General features: G+C 37.8%; 1 protein-coding gene and 1 long non-coding RNA gene across 2 annotated transcripts; one reads left to right on the top strand and one right to left on the bottom strand.

Annotated features, from left to right (window-relative positions):
• Positions 1-429: 429 nt before the first annotated feature.
• FGF6 (fibroblast growth factor 6) lies at positions 430-9,760 on the bottom strand. Its single transcript, XM_001232070.5, has 3 exons — positions 9,421-9,760; positions 8,405-8,508; positions 430-6,328 (listed from the first exon to the last, which is right to left on the bottom strand). The coding sequence occupies exons 1-3, from the start codon at positions 9,758-9,760 to the stop codon at positions 6,152-6,154; spliced, it is 621 nt and encodes a 206-aa protein (XP_001232071.1). The 3' UTR covers positions 430-6,151.
• On the top strand, positions 6,386-21,264 carry LOC121109342. Its single transcript, XR_005845083.1, has 6 exons — positions 6,386-6,563; positions 8,985-9,127; positions 9,409-10,065; positions 10,380-10,470; positions 19,423-20,522; positions 21,175-21,264. It is a non-coding gene; the product is annotated as an uncharacterized LOC121109342 (long non-coding RNA).
• Positions 21,265-22,352: the final 1,088 nt, after the last annotated feature.

The raw sequence follows: 22,352 nt of genomic DNA, 5'->3' as shown, positions 1-22,352 counted from the left end.
ATGCGTCATTCCTTCCTCCTCCACCCCTCACAGTTTTAAGCGATAGTGAGGCAAGAATCTTCAGATGTCTGCAGGAAGCTGCCCTCCCAAAGTAGTTCCAAGCAAGAAGAAAAAGCCATTTAATAAAAGAAAAACTATTATTCCGTATTCAATGAAGTAAGAGATTTACTGAAGAGCTTCAAAAATAGGAGAGTAGCACTAATACCTCCCTGAGTAAAAAGCATAGGAATTTAGACAGGTGAACATGGCAGCTCATCTTCAGAAAAGGTTACAGTTCTATTTTCCTTCTTCTCTGTGAAACTTCACAATGAACATAACTCCCTTATGTCTTTCCAGACAAGAAGTCTGAAGAACAGAAAAGTCTACCACAATTTTCAGGGTACCAATATGTTCTATGAATCTAGAGATGAAGGAAAACAGCAATTTTTTTTTAATATAGGAGCTGTGTAGCAAGGGGGAAAAATGTTAAAAAAAGATCTGGAGTCAAAACACTACATACAAAAGTTTATTTTATGAATACATTAAACTCTTGTGCACAGCACATACGTATAAAAATAGGCACAATTTCATAAAGAACTGGACCATTTTATGTTTCTTGTAAATTTACAGTCTCAGTTGTGAGTCTAATATGAGGTATATTTTAATGACAAAAAATAATGTGAGAACTTTGGCACCACTTTACTGTGCAAAATCTTGGAATTGAAATAATTAGTGAGGCATATATGTATTACTTTGCTTTTCCGCTGTGTGTGTGGCTCTATCTCCACATCTGGGGAAAACTGAATTTATTTTAATACAAGTTGTGCAGATATTGCTAAGCTTGCTAGTGTTTGTTAGTGGATAGACCTGCAGTTTGCTTAGATAACATAAAGAGCTGTGTCTCTGGACCAACTGAACAAACTGGCTGACTTGGCTGCAAAAGGCTGCAGAAGAAGGTATAGAAACTGAAGTGCTAAACCTGGTCTAAATTTGTTAACAGTACCAATAGCAGAAAGGCAGGGAGATGGCTGGGCAGTTATATCTTGTGTCTAGTAGTAGTACCATACTATCTCATGAATAGCTTAGGGAGGGAAGAGCACAGTGCTGTACACTGGGGAACAGAAAAATTGCTGAAACATTTTCAGAAGACAGTTATTAGTTGGAATATAATAGAGGTAGTTAGGTCAGTTACTGAAAGTTGTGAAATATGTTGTCAATTCAGAAAGACAGGCACCTGGAGAATACTGGCAGATTGATTTTACTAAATTGCTTTGGACTAGAGGACTGAAATATTTGTTAGTCATAGAGGATACATTTACTGGTTGGCCTGAAGCCTTTTCATGTTGAACCAATAGTGCCAGGGAAGTGGTAAAAATATTATTGAAATAAATTTTTCCAAGATTTGGAATACGCATAGGAATATCATCCAATAGAAGTACACATTTTGTAGTTAAAGTATTTGTTGAAATCAGTGAATTGCTAAACATTGTATGGAAGCTGCATACCCCTTATAGACTCCAATCTAGTGAGAAAGTGGGAAGAGTGAATGAAATGCCTAAAACACAGCTGAGCAAATATGTCAAGAGACCTCTATGGACTGGACTCAGGCTTTACCTTTACTCTTGTTGAGAATCAGAGTCCAGCCTCGAGGCCTTAGCCCATACAAACTGATGTACAGATGACCATCTCAGACTCCTGGGTTACCAGGAAAGATGCAAATACGGGGAAAATGATACAAGAAACTAATTGCTTTCAGGAGAGTCTTGCAAGAGATTAATAAATATGTGGTCTTAAATAAATCTCTGAGTCTGGATTCCTCATTGAATCCATTCCAACCAGGAGACTGGCATATATCAAACCCTGGACTTCTGAAACATTGCAAGAGAAGTGTAAAGGACCCTTACAAGTTTCCACCTCTATACTGCAGTGAAACTGAAAGTAAAAGGATTCTGGATTAATTATTCTCAGATTAAGAAGGCACCTTCCACATGGAAAGTTGAATATACTACCTCACTATTGAAAGTTAAGATAATTAAGCAAGCATAAAGTAACATTGCTGGCGTGAATTTGCTTTCTAGGCTGTGAAGGATGGAAATGTAATGTACATTTACAAACAGTGGGGAAACTAGCTAATGTAACTAATACCTCTGGTTGCTGAATATGTACCCAGTTATCAGGGAGCATGCAAATGGTATCCACTAGCAGGAGTATTGTTTCTGATAGTTATTTCTGTATGCTGCAATTATTGTTCTGACTATTGCTGGAGATATAATAAACTGATATAGTGAAGGTTTTTGTACATTAGTTACAGATCCTCAAAGGAAAAGGAGGGATTGATACAAGTTGTGATCGTATTGTTAAGATGGTTAGTGTTTGCTGATGGATATCCCTGCAATTTGTATAGATAACAGAAAGAGCTGTGTCTCTGAACTAAGGAGGAAAGGAAGTTCTGCTGAGTCATTGTGCCCAGGAAATAGGGGGTCCTGTTTGGAATCAGTTACTGAGTATGTAACATGCCTCTGGGAAATTTCCACATATGTAGCATACCTCTGGGAAAAGTTCTGCCTGTGTAGCACAAGTAATGTATATAAGCTGAAGAACTTTCGTGCAATGCATCTGTGGTAGGAGGAGCATGTCCCCCGTGAATCCAGTGCTGATAATAAAGTATTCTTGCTTTCTAACTTGAGTCTTAAGAGAGTTTTCTGATTGACTGATTTACGGTATCAATCTAAGAGCATAATAAAATAGCAGTGAAGATTGTTTTGTAACAGAGGTGGATTAGGCCTTAAGTTATCATGGGATCTGCCTATGCAGGAAGAAACATTGAAAATGTGCAAAGTCTGAGCCACACAGGCCCACATGGGGAATTCATAGCAGTGCTTTCAAAGATGGTAGCTCATTTCATGACTTTGTGCTAATGCACACTAAGATGCTTTGAAAGTGACCATCAAAAAAACCTGTCAATAATAGGTTTCTTATTTAACACTGACTTGGGAAACTGATTCATTTTCACAAGTTTGACTTCACATAGTCACATATCCATGGAACTATTCTTTTCAAAAATGTCTTGCTTAAGAATTTGACAGATCATACCTGTATCTGTATCTATAACCTTCACTTTATGTAAATTCTGCTTGTGAATGATATTTTTTCCTTCTGTGGCAGCTCAGCAAATTTATCTGGAATTATCTAACAGGAGTGGCAGTCTTTCAAAGTCTTCTGTCTATTGTGAGCTGCCTCTAGACTGCTTGCACATGCACAGCAAGGTGTCAGTAAATGCCTTGACTCCTCTAGTGAATGTAGTCAAACATTCACTTAAGAGTCTCTGTCAGAGTATCCTATCCAGCTAGTCTAAATCGGCACAGTGCTGCAATACTGCACTAGTTGTATTTGAGGGGCTTGCTGCCAAACTTATCACGCCTGTCAATGGCATATTAATCAGGACTCCTCTCGTATTAATCAGGATTCCTGGCATTGAAACCTTCTGTGGTTTCAGTGTTGGCTTCAAGTGTTGATGTGGCTGGCACTGGTACGTAGTATGAACAAAGCAATGGTGTTAAGAGAAACTTAGCAGAGTGAGTGGTTTGGGTTTCCAAATATCCACCAAAAGAGCATCTGCAGGAGTTTGCAGTTCTTGAGAAGAAGTTCAGCCCAGTAGGCTGCATATAAAGAGGCTTCTTGTGATGTGTTTCTACAGTTTGTTCTTGTTGACCCATATGTATGAAACAGAGTCAGTGAGTCTGATTCTCATCTTTCATGCCAGCTGTCCCATTACTTAACAGTACTGGCAACAACAAATTACTCCAGACTACACTGGCTTAAGAGGAAAAAGATTTCATTCTAACCTAATGATACTGGTGTAATCAGAAACTAACATTTGTGTCAACATTCAGACAATGATTTCTTCTGTCCATACACTCTTCCTACTTTCTTCAAACTTCATTTCATAGACAATTAGGAATATAACACAAGAATACAGATTGCTAGCTAACACTGCTGTACTCTGCCTATCCACACCTTTAGGGAACCAATGCTAACTTAACTGACATCCTACAAACTTTTCTTTGACACAATCTGTCCTCTGCTTTTTCTCTTAAAATTCATTTTTTTTCTAACGCAAATGGCTGCATACATTGTGGATGAGCAAAATGTGCCAATCTAGCTTCTCTCTACATATTTCCAGATCAGAAAATTAGGAGTAACTCATTTCCTTTGCCATATACAAGTTGTCCCATTTGTGTGTAAGAAGTAGCCCATTTTTTTGGCTCTTCGCTTATGCTGTGATCACCACTTACATTCAAGCAAAATAAATTCAAGTGTAAATCACACAAAACTAGCTGGAAAACTGTGTCATATTCACAAAAGGATTGCGTTGACAATTATTTAGAAAGTGTGGCTGTAAATGTAGCTTTTGTAGGCATGTTCTTTGGGCCAAATCTTCTGCACCTATAAAATGAGAGTCTAATTTGGCTACTTTACTCCATCTGAGAATCTGGCCCTGAACAGTGTTTTTCATACATGTCAGAAGGCTCAAATTTATTATGAATAGACATCCCCTACATATAGAATGGCATGTCAAGGCTGGATGTAGTCACATTTTAGCTGCCCATGGGAGATTATATTGCACTCAGATGTTCACTTCTGCGGCAGCGTGGTCCATCTATGCTGAAAATGCTCATGCTCTGACATTGCACTGAATCTGTTTTCAAATTTAGGAGCACACCATCAATACAAGAACCTCAAGGCTACTGGTAACCAACATTTATAGTGACTATTGACTTAAGGCCTCTAAAAATACTCTTTCAAAGACACAGAGAATGTAGCTTCATTGGTAATATGGAAAAAGATTGTTAAGATAGTTAGGAAAGGTTATGCGTCATTTGTATATCTTCTAGGAGAGATTTGGGGAAAATTCCTCATAGCTTGCCATGTTATTTTTGAATATGATGATTTGCAAATGATGGAAATTGGAATTATAGCATAAATTCCTGTGCAACTATCTGGGAGGGTGGGCTTATATAATTTCTTTCTTCTTCTGTCCTTCATATCTTGGAGAGGTATGATAGAAAAGAACCAAATATACTTAAAATAGTAAATAGAAGGGAATTCAAGACAGAGAAATTTCCTACAATAACCCTTTGCTGGAAACTTTAATGAATTCCCTACAATTTATAAATTACATGTTGCAGTTCTATTTTAGTTCTTAAAGACAAAAAAAAGATCAATCTGAAATTTAAAATGTTTCTTTAAAGTATTTACTTTTTCATGTGTGTATGTACATAAGAGCACCTAAGTGTCTAGATATAGGATGCATCCAGAGATACATTATAAGTATATAATTATTTAGATACACGCACATCCCATATCTATGTTTATATATTGAAAGTGTACACTTCTGCATTGGAGGTTGGTCTAAACTTAAACAGCACACAAAGTGCCAGTCGGGTGGCACTCAATTTCCTCATATCCTCATGTATTCTGCATTTGGGATCAATTTCTGATTTATCCTGTGGCTCTATTCCGGTGGAAATTTACTGTAGGTTTTCATTTTATCAACAAGTTCATGTGAGGATACCCTGCAGAATCTTTTCAGAAACAGAGGGGCTCCAGGGATAGACAGTTTACTTGTGTAGAAATGCTTGTGGAATGAACACCATCATAATCAAAATCAACTGAGGACCTTACGAGACAGAATCCATGTGTACAATTGTAGAAGAGGAGATACAGGCAGATATTCAGATGGAGCAAACTACTTGAATCTGATGAAGTAGTCATCTGATGATTTGGCACGTGATGTGTAAACAGCTCATTATGAAGGCTTATTTTCTGAGGTAATAAATATAAATTTGTAAATAATAAATGATTGATTAGATAATTATTGCAGAAACTCTACATTTTTCAAATACTTTTTTCCCTTTGCACTCTAACTTGTATTTTGTTTTGATCAGCACCAAATGAGGCACACAGCCATGTAAAATTTGTACACAGTAGAGGAGAAGCAGAATACGTATTCTCTATGTTGAATCTGTTACAAATATTTTCATCCAAATACATACATACACATATAGATTTTTTTTTCAATGAACAACATACATACTCTACCTGGGAAATTATTCCAATGTGCAAAATGAAGTGGTTTTTCTTGGGGTTTAGATCTTCTCCTTTGATCCTCTCATATTCTTGCTAAAAAGTGGGTCGCTGTCATAGCAGGAGAAACTTTATTGCCTTTCTTCACTCTCCCATGTTTGCTGAGTGCTATATAAGCACCATGGTAAGCATTTGATTCATATGCATTGTAGTTATTGGGCAGCAAGGTTTCTTTGAATTTGCACTCATCTTGGAAATTAGCCTATAGAATAGGAAGAGAGAAAAAAATAGAACAAAGCAGGTAGAATTAGTATTTCAGAAAGACTCAAATCACTTTTCTTGCTAATGTTTTTACAGATAAAGTGTTCATTATAATGTACAACAGGTGATGCCATAGTGTCCAGATCTAACAGTAAATCTCCCAGCTCTGTGCTTAATTTGTTGTTACATGAACTTGGATGTCACCTGTCTGGATAACGGACTGTATACTTCCTGTGGTAGGTCAAGTTAAATGAAAATAATGGATTTCTCCTTTTCTTCTTCTTTTTTTTTTTTTTTTTTTTTTTTTGTAAGCAGTTATTTGCCAGCATCATGCCCTTTATCATGCCCTTTTATCCAATTGCTTTATTTCAGACCTCCCCTCTGCAAGAGGCACTGTGATTTATGAAAGAATAATGTCCTGGTTGTTAAAAACTTCAGTTCTTTCGCAATTAGCAGCATTTGGGAAGAACTGGTTGCTTGAATAAAATCTTTGTTTATCACTAAATGTTTTCTTTTATTAAATCATGGGTGATGATATATTTAACTGTTAATGGGATATGCAATACTTTCTAATCTGGGAAAACAGTTGTATTTATTTCAATGTTATGTCACCTAAGTCCAAGGAAAGGGAGAGGACATGCAAAGAATAGCAGGAGCAATGCAGAGCACTGAGAAAATTAGAAGAGCAAGAAGAACATAAGATGACATAAGATGCCTGGCGCATGAGACACTACCAGTGCTGTTCTACTTGAACATCTTTGTAATAAAGTGATTCAAAGCTTGTTAGAGCTTAGCTTAGGACATCATGTGAATGCACACCTACTACAGTTTTTAAAAATATGTTTGAAAACAAATGAGACTGAGTAGAAACTAGAATATATAGATAGGTAAATGGATAGATAGATAGATAGATAGACACAGACAGACAAAAATCAAAGGAAGCTCTGGATCCAGACCCTGCATTTCTTTAGAAAGCCTTGTTTAGCACAGCATTTGGGCTTCTGGAACTTTTATGTGCTAGAAATCAAAATTGAGCAAAATAATATTCTCAGATTGGAAACTTAAAATATCACATTGTCCTATTTCTGCGAGAAGGAATCAATAATAGTTACAGATCATTAACTACATTTGGTATTTTATTAAGCAGTGAAATAATTACAACTACTGTAAAGGAACTGACTTTGTTGTTTCATGATCAAAAATAAAATAAAATAAAATTTAAAAGCTTAATTCATTCAGTATCATTCATTACTTTGAGATGGACTCCTTGCCCAGAGTCAGACTTTTTCAAACAAGCTTACTTACGGGTGCCTTTTCTACTATATTTTGAGAATGAATATTCAGGTATCACAGAGTAAGCTGTATTTAAACAGCACAGCTAGCACTTTCTAGATGAGAATGATGGAGATTATGTTTCAGTATGACTTGCATACCACAGTTAACAGCTATCACTGTTTCTTTGCTCTTTGAGAATGATCTCAGAAAACATTCTTAAAATAGCCACAGATGGATATGTGGGCTTTGTACGGTAGAATTCCCTATTCTTCCTGGTGAGGTTGTTTTGGTAGGAAGAGGAACACTGTCATGATTTTACTAACTGCAGCTAGCATAGATAGCTCCAAATCTCTCTCCTACACATGCATGTACATGCACATCAGTGCACAGAATCACACACACACTTTACCTCTTAGGGTTTTTTTTCACAGCACACCTGTAAGTATAATGCAGTTCTGGCATCAGCAGAATTCTCTGTTACTAGAACATGGTTGCAGTGCAAAGCCCTTAGAAGATACCTAATTAATCCTATTAAGTCCTATTTGCAAAATACATTCAGTTTCCCAGCTCTCTGTACATCCTACTGAAAAACTTTAACATACTCCTAACAGCTGCACCTCTTGATGCTCTGAATAACACTGATGACATTAGACTGGGTTGGCTTTATGTAGTTGGAAGGCAGTTTTCTCTGCTTGAAATCAGAGATTTCTCAGAGGAGGAAAAACAAACAAGCAAACAACAAAAAAAGTTTACAGCTTTTTTTTTTTTTAAAGTTTGAGACATTATTCACATTTATACTCACAGTTCCATACAGCTTCCCCTTGTTGTTCATTCCAACGAAGAGAGCACTTTCCACACCAAACAGGCTTACAACACCTCTTTCTACAGTAGATATTTCAAAGAGGCCTAAAAAATAAGGTCAGTAGAAATGTTATCACAGAATTTATAGCTAATCAAAGGCAACTCAGATATGACTGATTTATTTTAAATCCCTAGTGAACATACTATATTTTTTATTATAATTATTTATCTAGCTGTGCATAATAGAAGCACATATAAATGATGTTTTTTTTTTTTTTTTTTTTTTTTTTTTCCCCCTACATACTGAAGGATCTTATAATGATTATTCTGGAATCATATTCTTATCCTATAGAATCAATTTTGCTCACAGATGTCAAATTCTCATATTCTTGTGGGCTTCCTAATATTTACATTTCTTGTATCTGCTTAGTTTATAATTACAGAGTATGTTATTGGTCTCTCGAGAAGCATGGCTTGCATTTGAAGCCCTTTGTGATATCTTAGTTGCAAAAAGTTTTAGCTACTGCCTTCAAAGACAAATTCAAACCCACAGGACTAATGCTTTTCTTTTAATCTTGCAGTTGCAGAACAGCAGCCATAAGAACAAGCAGACCAGGAAGAGTGAGCCTCTTCAGTTACAATGTCCCAAGACTAGGATTCCAAAATCATGCTTTGGATCTGCAAGCTCAGTGACAGTCTCCTGAATTCAAAGGCAAATGAGAAGGTGAGGAGTGAGCAATGCAGTAGAAAGAAAGTTTTCGACCTGGTTTGTCTTCTCTGGTCTGTGCAGTAAAGTAGAGCAAAAATAAATTGTATCTAAATTTGTCTAAGCATTTGTAACATGTTTCAGTGTGGAGGATTTCAATGTCGATTGATCTCAGCGAACTTTAAAAGGCAACAGATGTAGCACAGATAAATAATATCAAGTAATAATACTTGCATTCTATGAATGGTAATTACTAGAGTTCACAGCAATTAAGTGACATATATTCTATTTCATTTCAGGATGCAACTCACTGTATTGGTTTTCATTGTGAACTCCATTTATCCTTCCGTCTGGGAGGATTTGAAGATGAAACCCGATGCCCACGTTGCAGTAAAGCCTCCGCTGCCTCTTGATTCCTAGCAAGTAGTCATTCTCCCACTTCATATCTGACTTTTCCCCTGACATCTCAGAAATGGATCTGGACAACAGAGATTGCCATCCTCTTTCCAGCAATGTTCCATTACTTCTGCTTACAGCTGGGTGTGTTGAAGCAATCCCAACTAGAAAACCCAGGAGAATAAAAGCAGTCAATGTCTGGTGAATGGTGACTTCACAAGACATAGTGATGAGAAGTCTTTGTGCAGTGGTCATCCAGTCAACCTCCAGGGCATGTGGTCAGAATTAATGGCCCTAAAAATACTGCCCTTCTTATTTTTCTCCCTTCAGCATGGTGGCATAGGCTTATTTTTGGAAAGCAAATGGAGAATGCTGACATGAAACTAAAGCCTAAGAGCAGTCGGGTTGGAAGCAGAGACAGGCCAACAGCACTCAGTTTGGTGGGGACTATGCTTTGGAGATCTTGCTCTCCTGTGGGCGGCCTCAGTATTGTTTGCTTGACCAATCTTTATAGTGCTGACGCTCCCCACATCATGACTGACATCAACAGGATACCGGAGGTAAGATTGCTATGGTGTAACACTAATCTGCTCTACTTCTGGGATGACTGAGTTTTGATGAGTGCTGTCATCCATGACCAGAGGAAGGAGTGAGGTTTCACTGGCTGCGGAAAGCAATGGAATCAAGTTGTTTGGGCCTCACAGGGACTTCCTTATTTAGAGAAGAGGATGTAAAAACAGTAATGGACCTCACCAGTGAGCAATGAAAACTTTGCAATAGCTTGCTTGGCAGCATGATCACTGTACCTCAGAGTAGCTCAATATTTGGGAAGAAGTGGCATGACGTGGCTATTTTTGTTTTTATGCATATCCAGCAAATCCAAGGCACCAAACACTATACTGGTCCATGCACTAGCAGCTTGTCTGTACCTCTGAAAGGACTGTTCCTGGCCCATTAATGCAGAGGTAAGCAAAGTGAAAGATGGCACTTGCTCCTGTTGCTTTTATTCAAACATACTTATGCTTGCAGTGGCAATTCTGCTAAGCCAGTTGTGCAGGCAGGAGCAAAGATTTTGCAGTTATAAGTAGAAAGGGTCACTACTAATGTTGTTAAGTACTTGTGTTTTTCACTGAGGTGACTTACAAATGAACACATTTATTTGGGAACGATGTGCACATTACACAGTGAATGAATCTTGGATCTAATCTTTTGAATACCCATTCAGCTGTGCAATTATGAGGGGTGCTCTGAAAGTAATACTTCCTATTTTATTATGTTGGCCCATGATGTCAGAGATGGATGTTGGTGGTATGGCAGTAGAGGTTGAACTTTCCCACCAATATTCTATTACATTTTGTTGCCATGTGACAGATGGCAGCAGAGAGGCGGTCTGACAAAAGGGCATCTGACATGGAGCAGATTGTTCAGAGATGTGGTGGATACCCATCTCTGGGAACAATCAAGTTCAGGATGGACCAGGCTGCGAAGAACCTGTTGTAGATGCCCTTGTTCATTGCAGGGGAGTTGGACTGGATGACCTTTAAAGGTCCCTTCCAACTTAAATGATTTTATGAGTCTATGATTCTTTGATTCTGTGATTCTGTGGAATCACATATGAAGCAAAAGCATGTAACTGAATTCCTCCACGCAGGAAAAAAAAAAAAAAAAAAGCATCCATTGACATTCATTGATGCTTGCTGAACATTTATGGAGAACAAACAGTGGATGTTAACACACTGAGGTGGTGAGTGGTGTGTTTCAGCAGTGGCAACAGTGATGTGAATGACAAGTCATGTGCTGGAAAGCCATGCAGATGTTGACAAGCCCAGCAGGTAGGTTCTTGTTCATTGTCAGTGAAAATGAATAACATATGGTAGTGACTATGTTGAAAAATAGTGTTTTGCATCAAATAGTGTTATTGTGCTTTTTGTATCTCTTGTAGTCTCCAAGGAAATAAACCAAAAGCCTACCTGTCAGAGCTATCTCAGTACATTTGTAAGACAAAGACTTTCATAATGCATTAAAGAACTAGAGAGAGGGAAATGGCAATTCCTCCCTACTGTTTCACCGTTTCTTTTTCTCAAGACCAAGTGCTTCTTTTCTTTTACTTCTTTTCTTTTTTCTTTTCTCTCTCTCTCTCTTTTTTTTTTTTTTTTTGTAAATTATGAGCATCCTCATTTCCTCTTCTTCTTGAGACTGTCTAACTTAATTGATTACATTTTTCACTGATGCTGTTTTCTTCTTTCTCTGATGTCTATCAGATGTCTCTGTACATTACAAGGGATTTTGAACGATTTCCAATTCAAAAGATTCTCTGATTCTATGATCAGACATCCATCTTAATTAGTTTTATGGGGTTCATCAATACATGAGGTGGATAAAAATTACTGAGCTTTATGCAAATACTTTTGCTAATATATCTGGCATTTTTTCACAGCACAGAACTTGTATCATTTGAGATGCCCCAACATTAGTAAGGAGAGTACCCGGATGTACAACCGAAGTGAGCAAATCAGGCGTGACACTCAGTTTCCCTTTAACAGGGATGTAACATGAGGCCACAAGTCTAAGTACTGTGAGTGACAAGGAAGAGATGGCAACTTGGAAGGTGGGAAGTCAGAATCAGTGATGTATGAAATACGGACTACACTCTCGAGAGGGGATTGTACCAAGTGGCATTTCAGAGCCTCTCTGTCTTGGTTGAAGCAAGTGCTCAAGTTATCTTCTGCCTTTTGCTCACAGTGAAAATCTTCATACCACTTTCTCTACTGCCTTTTATTTTGTCTCATGATTTTTCAGCTATGCAAAGTTCACACGTAATTTTTAGCAAGGAGTGTCACAATATTTTCACACCCTTTCAGCACAGCTACAGAGCCTCTGTGGGAGGCCAAAGCAGATGGGAAACAAGTCTCATGGCCACTGTTACAGGGACAGAACATTGATTTCCTACATTGTTTTATAGTTCTGTCTGAAGACCTGCTCATTCCCGAAGCATGTGACTCCTATAAAGAAAAAGCTTAATCTCTCAGAGACGTCACTGTCTTTAAAATATGTATTGTAATATTTACTTCCAAGCGTTGCTTGCTTTTCCCTAAGAAATGTTTGAAGCATAATTTTGCAGTTTACACATCATTAGGGCAGCAGAACATAGTGGACAGAAGAGGATGCAGAGCTGGCTTTTCATCCCAGGTTTCCATCACTTTTATCAGTTTTCTTATAGCAAGGCTAGTCCATAGACTAAAACAGCTTCTCTAAATTGTGCTGACATAGCTGCCACCACAGATTTCCAGCAAGTCACTCTGTTGAAAGGAGTATTTTGTGGGAAGTACTCTCTTGTGTCCTAGTATCCTTGATCTTGCCTGAATTTCTCCCTGCAGTAGAACAGAGGAAAAAAGACAAGGGCTGATCATGGCATCTGAAGATCCCCATGTGCTGAGAACATCCTGAAATGCTGAAGGCAGGAAGGCAAGAGGGGATAGGGTTCTGGGTTAAACACAGTTGCTAGATGTTAGTACAGAAAACTAGGATAAATTCTTTGAAGTCTCTAGGATGTATTGCTTTTGCATTTAGTCAGTCCAGTTGGAAAGTGACTACCAAGACCTGTTATGACCCAGAGTTGCTAGAGCAGGGGACAGCTTCCTACTTACAATTTCTTGTTAAGCATATGCAGCTGAGTGAATACAATATGGGAAGGGTGAAGAAATTATGTGCACTTCTTTTGCTTGATTCAGAAATTACATAATAGCTGAAATTGTGATTTCACTGGAATATCTGGCAGTCCTAACACACAGAGTCTTGATACCTAGACTAAGACAAAATGGTGTGTAGTCGAGAATTGAAGTTTACATCATAGTCTTATATTGTTCAGCAATTCTGAATTGGAACAAAACAAGTCCATCCCATATACTGATCTGCAGCCAACAGGTTTCTGAATTCTGGAGTATTAGCAAAGAGGTCTGAATAAGAATTTTTTGTGTAAGTTCTAGAGCTCCTGATTGCATTAGAAAAGCCTTATCTAAAAGATATTTCATTTTGGTTAAGCTTGTCTTTTTAGTCTGTGAATTCACTCTCTCTGGAAAACACACATGCATCTTTTTTATTTTTCAGATATACATTGTTCTGGCATTATGTGCCCAGCAAAATTTGGGAGACATCGAGAAAGACAGCAGTAACATTTGCAGTAAAATAAATTCTGTGAAGTCCATACTGGTAGAAAGCTATCTCAGCAATCAACCTTTTCTTACTCAAAGTCTTAAGACCCAAGATTGCAGTGGTTGCCACCTAATTAAAGTAACAAGATTTCATTGACAGTATTTTAATACAATATTAAAATAAGCCCCCTTTGGAACACAGAAGCACATATCCACTTTCAGATAGTCTAGGAAAAGCCAAGCAGCTGAGCAGTAATGTGATACAGATACAGAGTATGTCTTTCAAAAATGCACAATGGGCTCCTAGGTTCCATTTTCAAATCTCTTGAAAGTCTCTGTCTATTTTAAGGCCTGGGAGAGCAGTCCCTCACTCAAAAGCAGAAAGTCATACTGTATTTGTTCTTGCTGTGCTGAATATGCAGGCTGCTGGTGGAACTGAGAAGAAGGGGTAGAAAACCGACTATTGTGGTCGGGTAAGTATTGTGGACTTTGAGCAAGTTCCATAAAACTCTCTTAAGCCTGGTATAAACATGCGGCCACATCATATCATCTTTAGGAAAATGGGGCTTGCTGCAGTTGAGTTGGCCAGCACGAAGAGATTTGTAACAAAAATACTTTTACAGACAAAACACCTGAATATTGTATGAAAGCAGGAGAAAAAATAATGCAGCAGGGGTTACGAAAATGGTCTATCTTGATATGCAAGGACTCAATTAACAGCAGTAAAACCACTAGTATGTTGTTGGCATTAAGATCAGAAGGCCCACACTGGACTGGACCACAGTGCAGAAGACTTGAACACTGATCACAGGACAATGACAAAAACAGTTATACTTCCCTGCATTTGTTATTCCTCTTCTTGTTAACTCACAAATGAAACAGATTTTTAGCCAAATAGATACTACCAATTAATAAAAAGTTGATGGACAGCAACCTTACCTAAGATAGTTAGAGACTGATACCAACAAGCTTCTGAAGAAAAGTATTGCCTCATTACAACTGTTGACTCCCTAAGCTTATATAAAAGATGTGTTCAAAAACCAGTTTATCATCACCAGCCAAAATGAAATCAAAATACGTACTAAGGATGTAACACCTGGCCTCCATCATCTTTCATGTCACAGGGTGCAACGCTGGCCAGGCCACTTGGGCACACAGGTCTTGGTGCATATGAGAGTATGGGTAAGAGAAAATAACACAGTGAGCTGTTTAATCATCTTCCCATTCCAAAACAAGGGCTCTCACTGAGATTTTGCATGCTAATTTCCTACAGGCAGGTAGAAATGATCAAACACCTTGACGTTCTTTGGAGAGAATAGAGGAAAAGTTTCACTCCCAGTAGGAGACAGGAATGTATGGATGCTAGTTTGCATGAAAAAAATCTTTGTTTACATCTTGTTTGAGCTAAACTCATGTTCATAATCTGGAGAAGGTATAGCACAGATATGCCAAATATGCTCATCTTTTTCTCCCAGGGCTATTCCCACAGAAGTTAGTTCATAGGGATACAGAGTAACTTTACTGCTATTTCTGGATCAATCTTGCTTTTCATGACATGAACAAAAATTCCTTCTTGTAGCAGAGTTATATCTTGGTATATCATGATGTAACAGCAGAACTTGCAAGATCTGTCCAAGGCTTACACCCACTTAAAGCATGGTGTAGAAACCCAGAGGCAGGAAGACCTCCAGGAAATGAAACTGTTTCAGATTTTCTTCTTTTCCAGGGACTTGGAGCAGGTAGCTCACACAGCCTTCAGAAAGGTGGTTGGTGTTGAGTAGGAAGTGGAACAGCCAAAGCAACTTCTGGTTGCACTGACTCCCCTGTAGAGCTCTTGCTAGTGCAGCTTGAAGGAGCCTCAGATTTGGGACTTCTGGTCCTTCCCTACATTCTAGGGCACAATAAAATCACACCAAGAACAGTTCTGAGATGTCTAAGTCTGTCTCTTCATATCTTGCAGAGATTGAGATGACTTGCAGAAGACAGAGTTGTGAATCCATGGCTAATCTTTTGGTTCCCAAACCAGTGCTCTGCCAACACCAGCCCACACTGCCTCTCTCATCACATCCTTCAGTTGTTTCCACTTGGAAAGGTCCAAGGGCAAAATACTGAGCTAAAAAAGTGACAGCAGGCAGCCCCCACAAAGATCTGTTCTGTGTTATTCATTGGAAGAATAGAATAATATAAACAGCACTTATTATAATTTTTGTTTATTATGTATATGGTCTTCTCATTACAGTAGGAACGGGGACACTGCATAAACAGGGACATTAGATGGCCCATTCAAGTAGCATCATTAATAGAAAAGCAGAAATGATATTTTTTTATTGGTGATTGTAGTGTGGTTTTGGTTAGGAGACTCACTGTGGAATCCATTCAGATAATTTACCGTAATCACGTATTAGAGGTTAAAGACAATTTCATCTACTTGCTAGGTGAATGTAACTTTCTTGTTTTATGTTCCATTAGTTCAAATGAGGGCTTTCTCTTGTACACCAATTCTATATCTCTCGGTCTGGATCTGTCCTCATGTGTTGAAGAACTCTTAATACTGACGTTTCCATGCAGACATGATTTCTTTCCTGTTTTTTTTGTTTTGTTTTGTTTTGTTTTTTTGTTCTTGGTTTTTTTTTTCTTTTTTTTTTTTAAGGGGTTGTTTATTTATTTTTGCATGGTAGGCAACACTGAAAGTCTAAAGCTTAGAATTCAGCTTTGACAGCTGTTACACTTTGTTTCTTAATTTCACAAGGAAATGACCCTGTCTTTGACTTCTCCTGCACTCTTCCCCTGTCTCTTCAAATTCTCCTTGCTGTGTTAGTGAAGAAGGAGGAGATAGGAAGATACAAGGCTGATCTAGCTGATCAGTGTCAGGAACAGTGCATCCCCAAGTCCTGACCATAGCTACTTGGTGTGGAAGTAGTCCTCAGATCCATGGTATTTAGGAAGTGTGGTTAGATCTTTGGAATAAGTAGAAGTGTTTCTAGCGCACATCTGGACTGCCTGTTGGTCCCCAGGAATGGAGGAGAAGTATTATCACTTCATGCTTTGGCTATACTCACCATGTCTGAATATCAAATATATTATCAATTATGGTATTATCAAATTATCAATTATGGTATTATCAAATAATCAAAATACCATGACATGCCAAAATACCATCAAAATACAAGAGCCAGGCACTTTTTAGTGGTGCCCAGCAAAAGGACAAGGGACAAAGGGCACAAACATAGGGTGTTCCATCTCAACATGAGAAAAAAATTCTGTGAGGGTGGCAGAGTGATGGAACAAGCTGTCCAGAGAGGGTATGGAGTCTCCTTCTCTTGATATATTCAAAACCTGCCAAGACAATTTCCTTTGCCTTACTAGGGAACCTGCTTTATCAGGGGCTTGGACTAGATTATCTCCAGAGGTTCCTTCCAATCACTAAAATTTTGAGATCCTGAGTGTAGTGCTACACCCATCACTTTGCTTTGCCTGCATGTCATCATCTTTGATGGGATTCATGATAACTGCCAGCTACCAAGTGACTCACAGGCAGTAGGGACCCCAGACTTTGTCATTCTTGAGAACTGCATGTAGCGCCCATTATTAAAGGTAGACCTGAAGAATCAGTGGATCAGATGGGCACATGAACTTCCATCTGCTGAAAAACAGTAGAAATTGACACTGTGCCAAGGAAAGTAAAATATCCTTTAGTGTTATGCAGCACTTCCCTGAATTATTTCGAAGGTTTAGAAATCAAGTGAAACTTGCAGAGGTGCAGGAAGGCTCCATAAACAGAGCTGAGTAGGCTACTTATCAACACAAGAGTGGTGTGTATCATTTTGCATTTAGTAACATCAGCTTGCAGGACTTCCCATGATTTATGGATGGCTTGAAAGAAAGACCCACTTCCATGGGCAGTGGGTCCCATGGGAACCACTGGGCATGGGAAAAATTACCCCAAATGGCTAAAAATATATCCAAAATAACAACTGGTTGTCAAACAGTGGTTTCCAAAAAGCTAGTCAACAGAAGCATTCACATTCTCTTGTGTAGCTGGTCAAGCTTGAGGGAAAGCTCATATCACTGACCTGCTGCAATTTCCACTGTTTATTGGTGAACAAGGAAAGATTTATGTCTCAAAAAAGGAGGCTTAGTTGGCTTGTGCTGGTAGGGATTTTGCTGCGGAAATAGGCAGGCAGAACAGTGATAATATGGATGCACACAAGGAGTGGCTGAAGAAGGCATGCCCCTGTTTGTGGAGTGATGCTATTTCTGCCTGGATTTGAAAGTGTTCATTGGAACAAAGTTGAAACGGTCACTATAAATTACTTATATGAATGAGTACAGAGCATTTTGGAGAATTATAATTTATGCTGGGCAGATGTTGTTATGGTTCAGTTTAAGGCACTTAAAATAAGACTTCTGGGAGACTACCAAACCAGCTTCAAGTCTGGTAACTACTCAGCTCAAGACACTAAATTTATATGTACAGGTTCCATTACTGAGAGGGGGAGAACAGGCCTTGAACTACTATTGAAACCACTACGTTTCAAAGATGTTCTGGTGATATTTAACATTGCTGCAAATGAAGTAATGTACATTAGGAAAGAGATGATAATGTCATGTTCATATGACTCTCCTTGTCTGGACCCAAATCAACTTAACTAAAAGATTTGCTACCCAACACTTTTGTCATTCACAGTAAAAACATCTTGAAAGAATAGGAATTCTTCGTGGTAAGCTGATTTCATGCATGTTTAAAACTGATCAGCATACCAAGTCAACTTGAAAAAGCTGTCTGTCTGGATTCAGATGGTCATGCATGTCCTTCCCAAAGACAGAACAGCAGGAGGGAGAAATCAATCCATTTCAGCTGAGAAATCAGAAAGGCAGACATCAAGCCCTATTTTGGTCTCCACTAGGCAGCTTTAGAGTGCTTTATAACACAATAGCAAAGCTGTAACCTCATGTCATTTTGTAAATTACACAGCGGATGTCCTTTCATTCACAGAGAAATGTTTACACATTATGAGACCGATTTCGAAGTGTTTTTTACAAATAATGCTTCCATAACTTTTATATATTTTTCTTTGCTCAGTTTTATCCCGGTACACTAAGTTAAAACCTTTCTTGGAACATGCAGTAGAAAATTGCCTCCTGTTTATCTTTGCAGCCTTTAAATATTTACAGATGATTCTTAATATTCCCGTTCACCTGCCATTAAATCAATATTACTCTTTATCTCTTCAAATGTAACACTCTTGGAAGGGCACACAAGGCCAAATTCTGCTATCAGTTACATCTACATAATTTTTGAGTAAATCAGTGAACTTTAGCAGAATTTGAATTTACACCAGCAAAACACAGAGCAGAAAGTACCTGCTAATAAAGGTGTCTGTTAGTCAATAATTAGGAAGAATATAAAAATTATCATCACATCCTTCAACCGTAACAGATTGGCAGTTTTCTGTGACAATATTTTTTGCTGTATTTCTAATGATTTCAATGAAGATTTAGGGGAAGTGAACTGCAACAGCCATCTAGAAGATGTCAGTAACTTATCATGGTTCTTCTGACAAGTTAAGATATGGTCCATTAGTCTGCTTTGAGTTCACTTATGGTTTAAAAAACTTCTATGATTTAAAAAGCTGCTAGCTTTTTCTTTGTTTTTCTTTCTGTGTTACAGATAATATTTCATACTAGCTGCTCATATTTATATGTATGCATTACAAATATGACACGAGAAACTTATTTTGTTCTGTGACTTCTTTTGCTTTATAGGTACAAATACTTGCCCACACTGGCGAATATTACCCAGCCTTTCCTCAAAAGCACCTAAGACTGGTTGTTGATTGCATTGTTTCATACCTGTTCTGAAAGCCAAGAAACTGCTAAGACAAGTCCATACTGCATTTGTCACTGAAAAAAAAAAATCACAGTGAAGAAAGAACCCAGAGGAAGATTTGCTTGCTAAACTTATCTCATCATAACCCTTGAGCTGCACTTGATTTGTTAGAGTAACGAGGCAGAACTTACTAGACCTACTTCACATCTTATATTGACTAGCTTCAATTGTTGTTATCTTTTAAAGCCTTCATGGTGAATGCCGTTTTTTAAAAATATTATTATTTGTAGGATATTGCAACAGATCTGTGAACTGAAATAATAAACTGTGAATCACTTATATTTTCCTAGAATATGGGCTGATCTTCAGGGATTAATCTTAAAAAGAGCTTTACGCATTTCTCATGGGTTCCTCTATAGCCTGAAGTCACCACAGCAGCATGGATTGTGCAAAGAAAGAAGTCAGTGCATTCCAAACTGGAAATGAGATGCTGCAATTTTGCTGTCTGTGTTTAGCTGCTACTTATTTACAGAAATATTTGGGAATTAAAAGTTAATTGGGAACATGGAAGATATGCTTCCAGGTGTTCATAAATTAACCTCTATTTCAAGAACTAAAAGCACACAGGCAAATCAAATGGCTCTGTCTGAGCTCATTCAGATTATCGGTTAGGTTGTCTTCATTAGACCCACTCTCAGTGTACTTATGTGCTGAGTTTCTGATGTGGATCTTGACAAACATTGTTACTGCACAGTTTCCCATTAAGTACAGGAGCACACCAATTTAAATACTTGCTCAACTTGTCCAAGATCGAGGCTCAATTCATTTTTCTCCCTGTGGAGATGCTCTTCTACAGCTTTATTCACTTAAGAATATTGATGAAGGTAGCCCTTGGTGGTAGACTCCAAGCATAGCAAATTTTACATGGATACTTAGTTTATCACTGTCTTGTTTTTTCTGACTGACAGGAATGATCTTTGAACTCAGGTCCTCATGATGTATGCTTGCTTTGTTCCACCTACTTCTGAACTTTGTGGTAAGATTACAATTTCGTGTTCAAACACAATTTTAGCATAATGTGAAGCCCTTGTGCTTACACAAGCAGAAGCAAGGTTGTTTGTAATTGCACTTAACAATACATTCTTCTAATTTTGTGGTCCCGTGGGACTGCAATTTTGTGGTTGCTACTGAAACCTACCACATCCAGTATGTGGGATGAAGTAACAAGTTTATTTTTGTACAACACTAATGGTCTTCCTGATATCACAATGAAGCAAAATTGCAATAAGAAAGACATTTCTGTACATTTCTGACTTGGCCTGAATGCCAGGCATCAACGTTGTACGTTTGGGTATAGTACAGACAAGAAATAGTACTATTAGTGACGTTCAAGACCAATGCTCAAAATACTGTACAAGCACAAATTAAACTTTTCTCTAACAAGGGGAAAAATGAGGCATGGAACAAATGAACTGATCAGCTCAATGCTCACATAGATAACAGACCTGGGTTAGCCATAATTTCCTCCTTTATGTTCTCTCTCCATAACTGCCTTCTATGGCTTTGCTCATCTCATACAATGGGAAAAGTTGTGAAGTAACAGTTGAACTTCATTAACTTATGTTCTATTATGCAGAGTGAACTATTGTAGAAAGAAAGACCTCATATCCAATTTCTTACCTCTATAGGCAGCGACAGCTCCCAACAGTGAGCCTTCCGGAATTACAACAGGGTAAAAGCATTCTGGTGAGAACTGTATCTATAAATCTGTTCTTTCTCTTCATGGCAAGAACAACTAATTTAATACAAGCCCAGCCACAAACACAATTCAAGACATCTTTTAAGGCATTCAGTAGTGTTATTTTTTCAAGGAATGTTGATGTGCATACACTAACAGAAAATTTGCCTATCAAACTGTTTTCCTCTTAATATCAAACAGTTCCCAACAGTTTCCAAATAGGATTTCTCACTTGGCTTTGTTTAAATTGCAGTTTGTGATACTACTGGCCTGTACAGCTGTCAGATACAGATCAATCAGAAAGGGCAGTTTAGGTCATCTCAGTTCTGTATTCTGATTTTTTTTCAACAAATGAGAGCTAAAGATCACTGTTAACACAACTTTTTGTGAACAGATAGAAACAGCAGCAATAATAGATTTATCAAGAATTCTTTTGACGGATTTTGGCAGATCAATACAACATTTAAAAGGGACAATCTTTATACAATTTTAAGCATAATTAATAGTTTCCCTGTACTTCTACCATTTTGCCTTTCCAAAACCTCACCACTAGACTTTTTTTTTTTTTTAAATCAAAGACCAGTTGGTTATTAGGGTGAATTTTACATATTATCCACTGAGAACTGAAAACACACAGTTTCAAAAATTAAAATTAGTAAGACTTATCACAAAAGGTATTTTTTTTCTAAGAAATGTCTTGCATTTTTACTACAAAAATGACCAAATTAAGTAGCATGTCTTGGGATTTTGTCAAAATAAAAGGGGAACATGGATGCAATTTTTGTTAACAGTTTGACAGTATAAGCCAGATGATTTGCTAAAGGATTTATATGGTGTTCCACAGGTTGTTTGTTGGTAGATAAACTGGTTAGAGAGAAAAAAAAGAAAGCACCCAATTCCATAACCCAGACCTCTTTTATAACACCAAGTAAGTCTTAGAACTGATAAAAAAAAAGGAATACTCTGCTAGCAAATCTTTCAGAAACTGAACCATGGTTTGAGCACTTCCTTTTCTCGTACTGGAGTTTGATTTCAGCTTCCAACCAGCAATGTAAAATGAGCTCTAATAGGATTGATTAATCAAGCTCTTTCTAGATAAACATACGCCCTTATTTTCTAGAAAAGCAA

This window comes from Gallus gallus, chromosome 1 (genome assembly GCF_016699485.2).
Source record: "Gallus gallus isolate bGalGal1 chromosome 1, bGalGal1.mat.broiler.GRCg7b, whole genome shotgun sequence".
Classification (NCBI taxonomy): domain Eukaryota; kingdom Metazoa; phylum Chordata; class Aves; order Galliformes; family Phasianidae; genus Gallus; species Gallus gallus.
Note: the sequence above shows the minus strand (reverse complement) of the source record. Positions and strands in the feature narration are given on the sequence as shown.

Coding starts and splice junctions, on each gene's coding strand:
- FGF6 (XM_001232070.5), bottom strand. CDS start 9,760: ATGACCACTGCACAAAGACTTCTCATCACTATGTCTTGTGAAGTCACC. Junction 8,509..9,420: donor TCACAATGAAAACCAATACA/GTGAGTTGCATC, acceptor CTTATTTTTTAG/GCCTCTTTGAAATATCTACT. Junction 6,329..8,404: donor AGGGGAAGCTGTATGGAACT/GTGAGTATAAAT, acceptor CCTATTCTATAG/GCTAATTTCCAAGATGAGTG.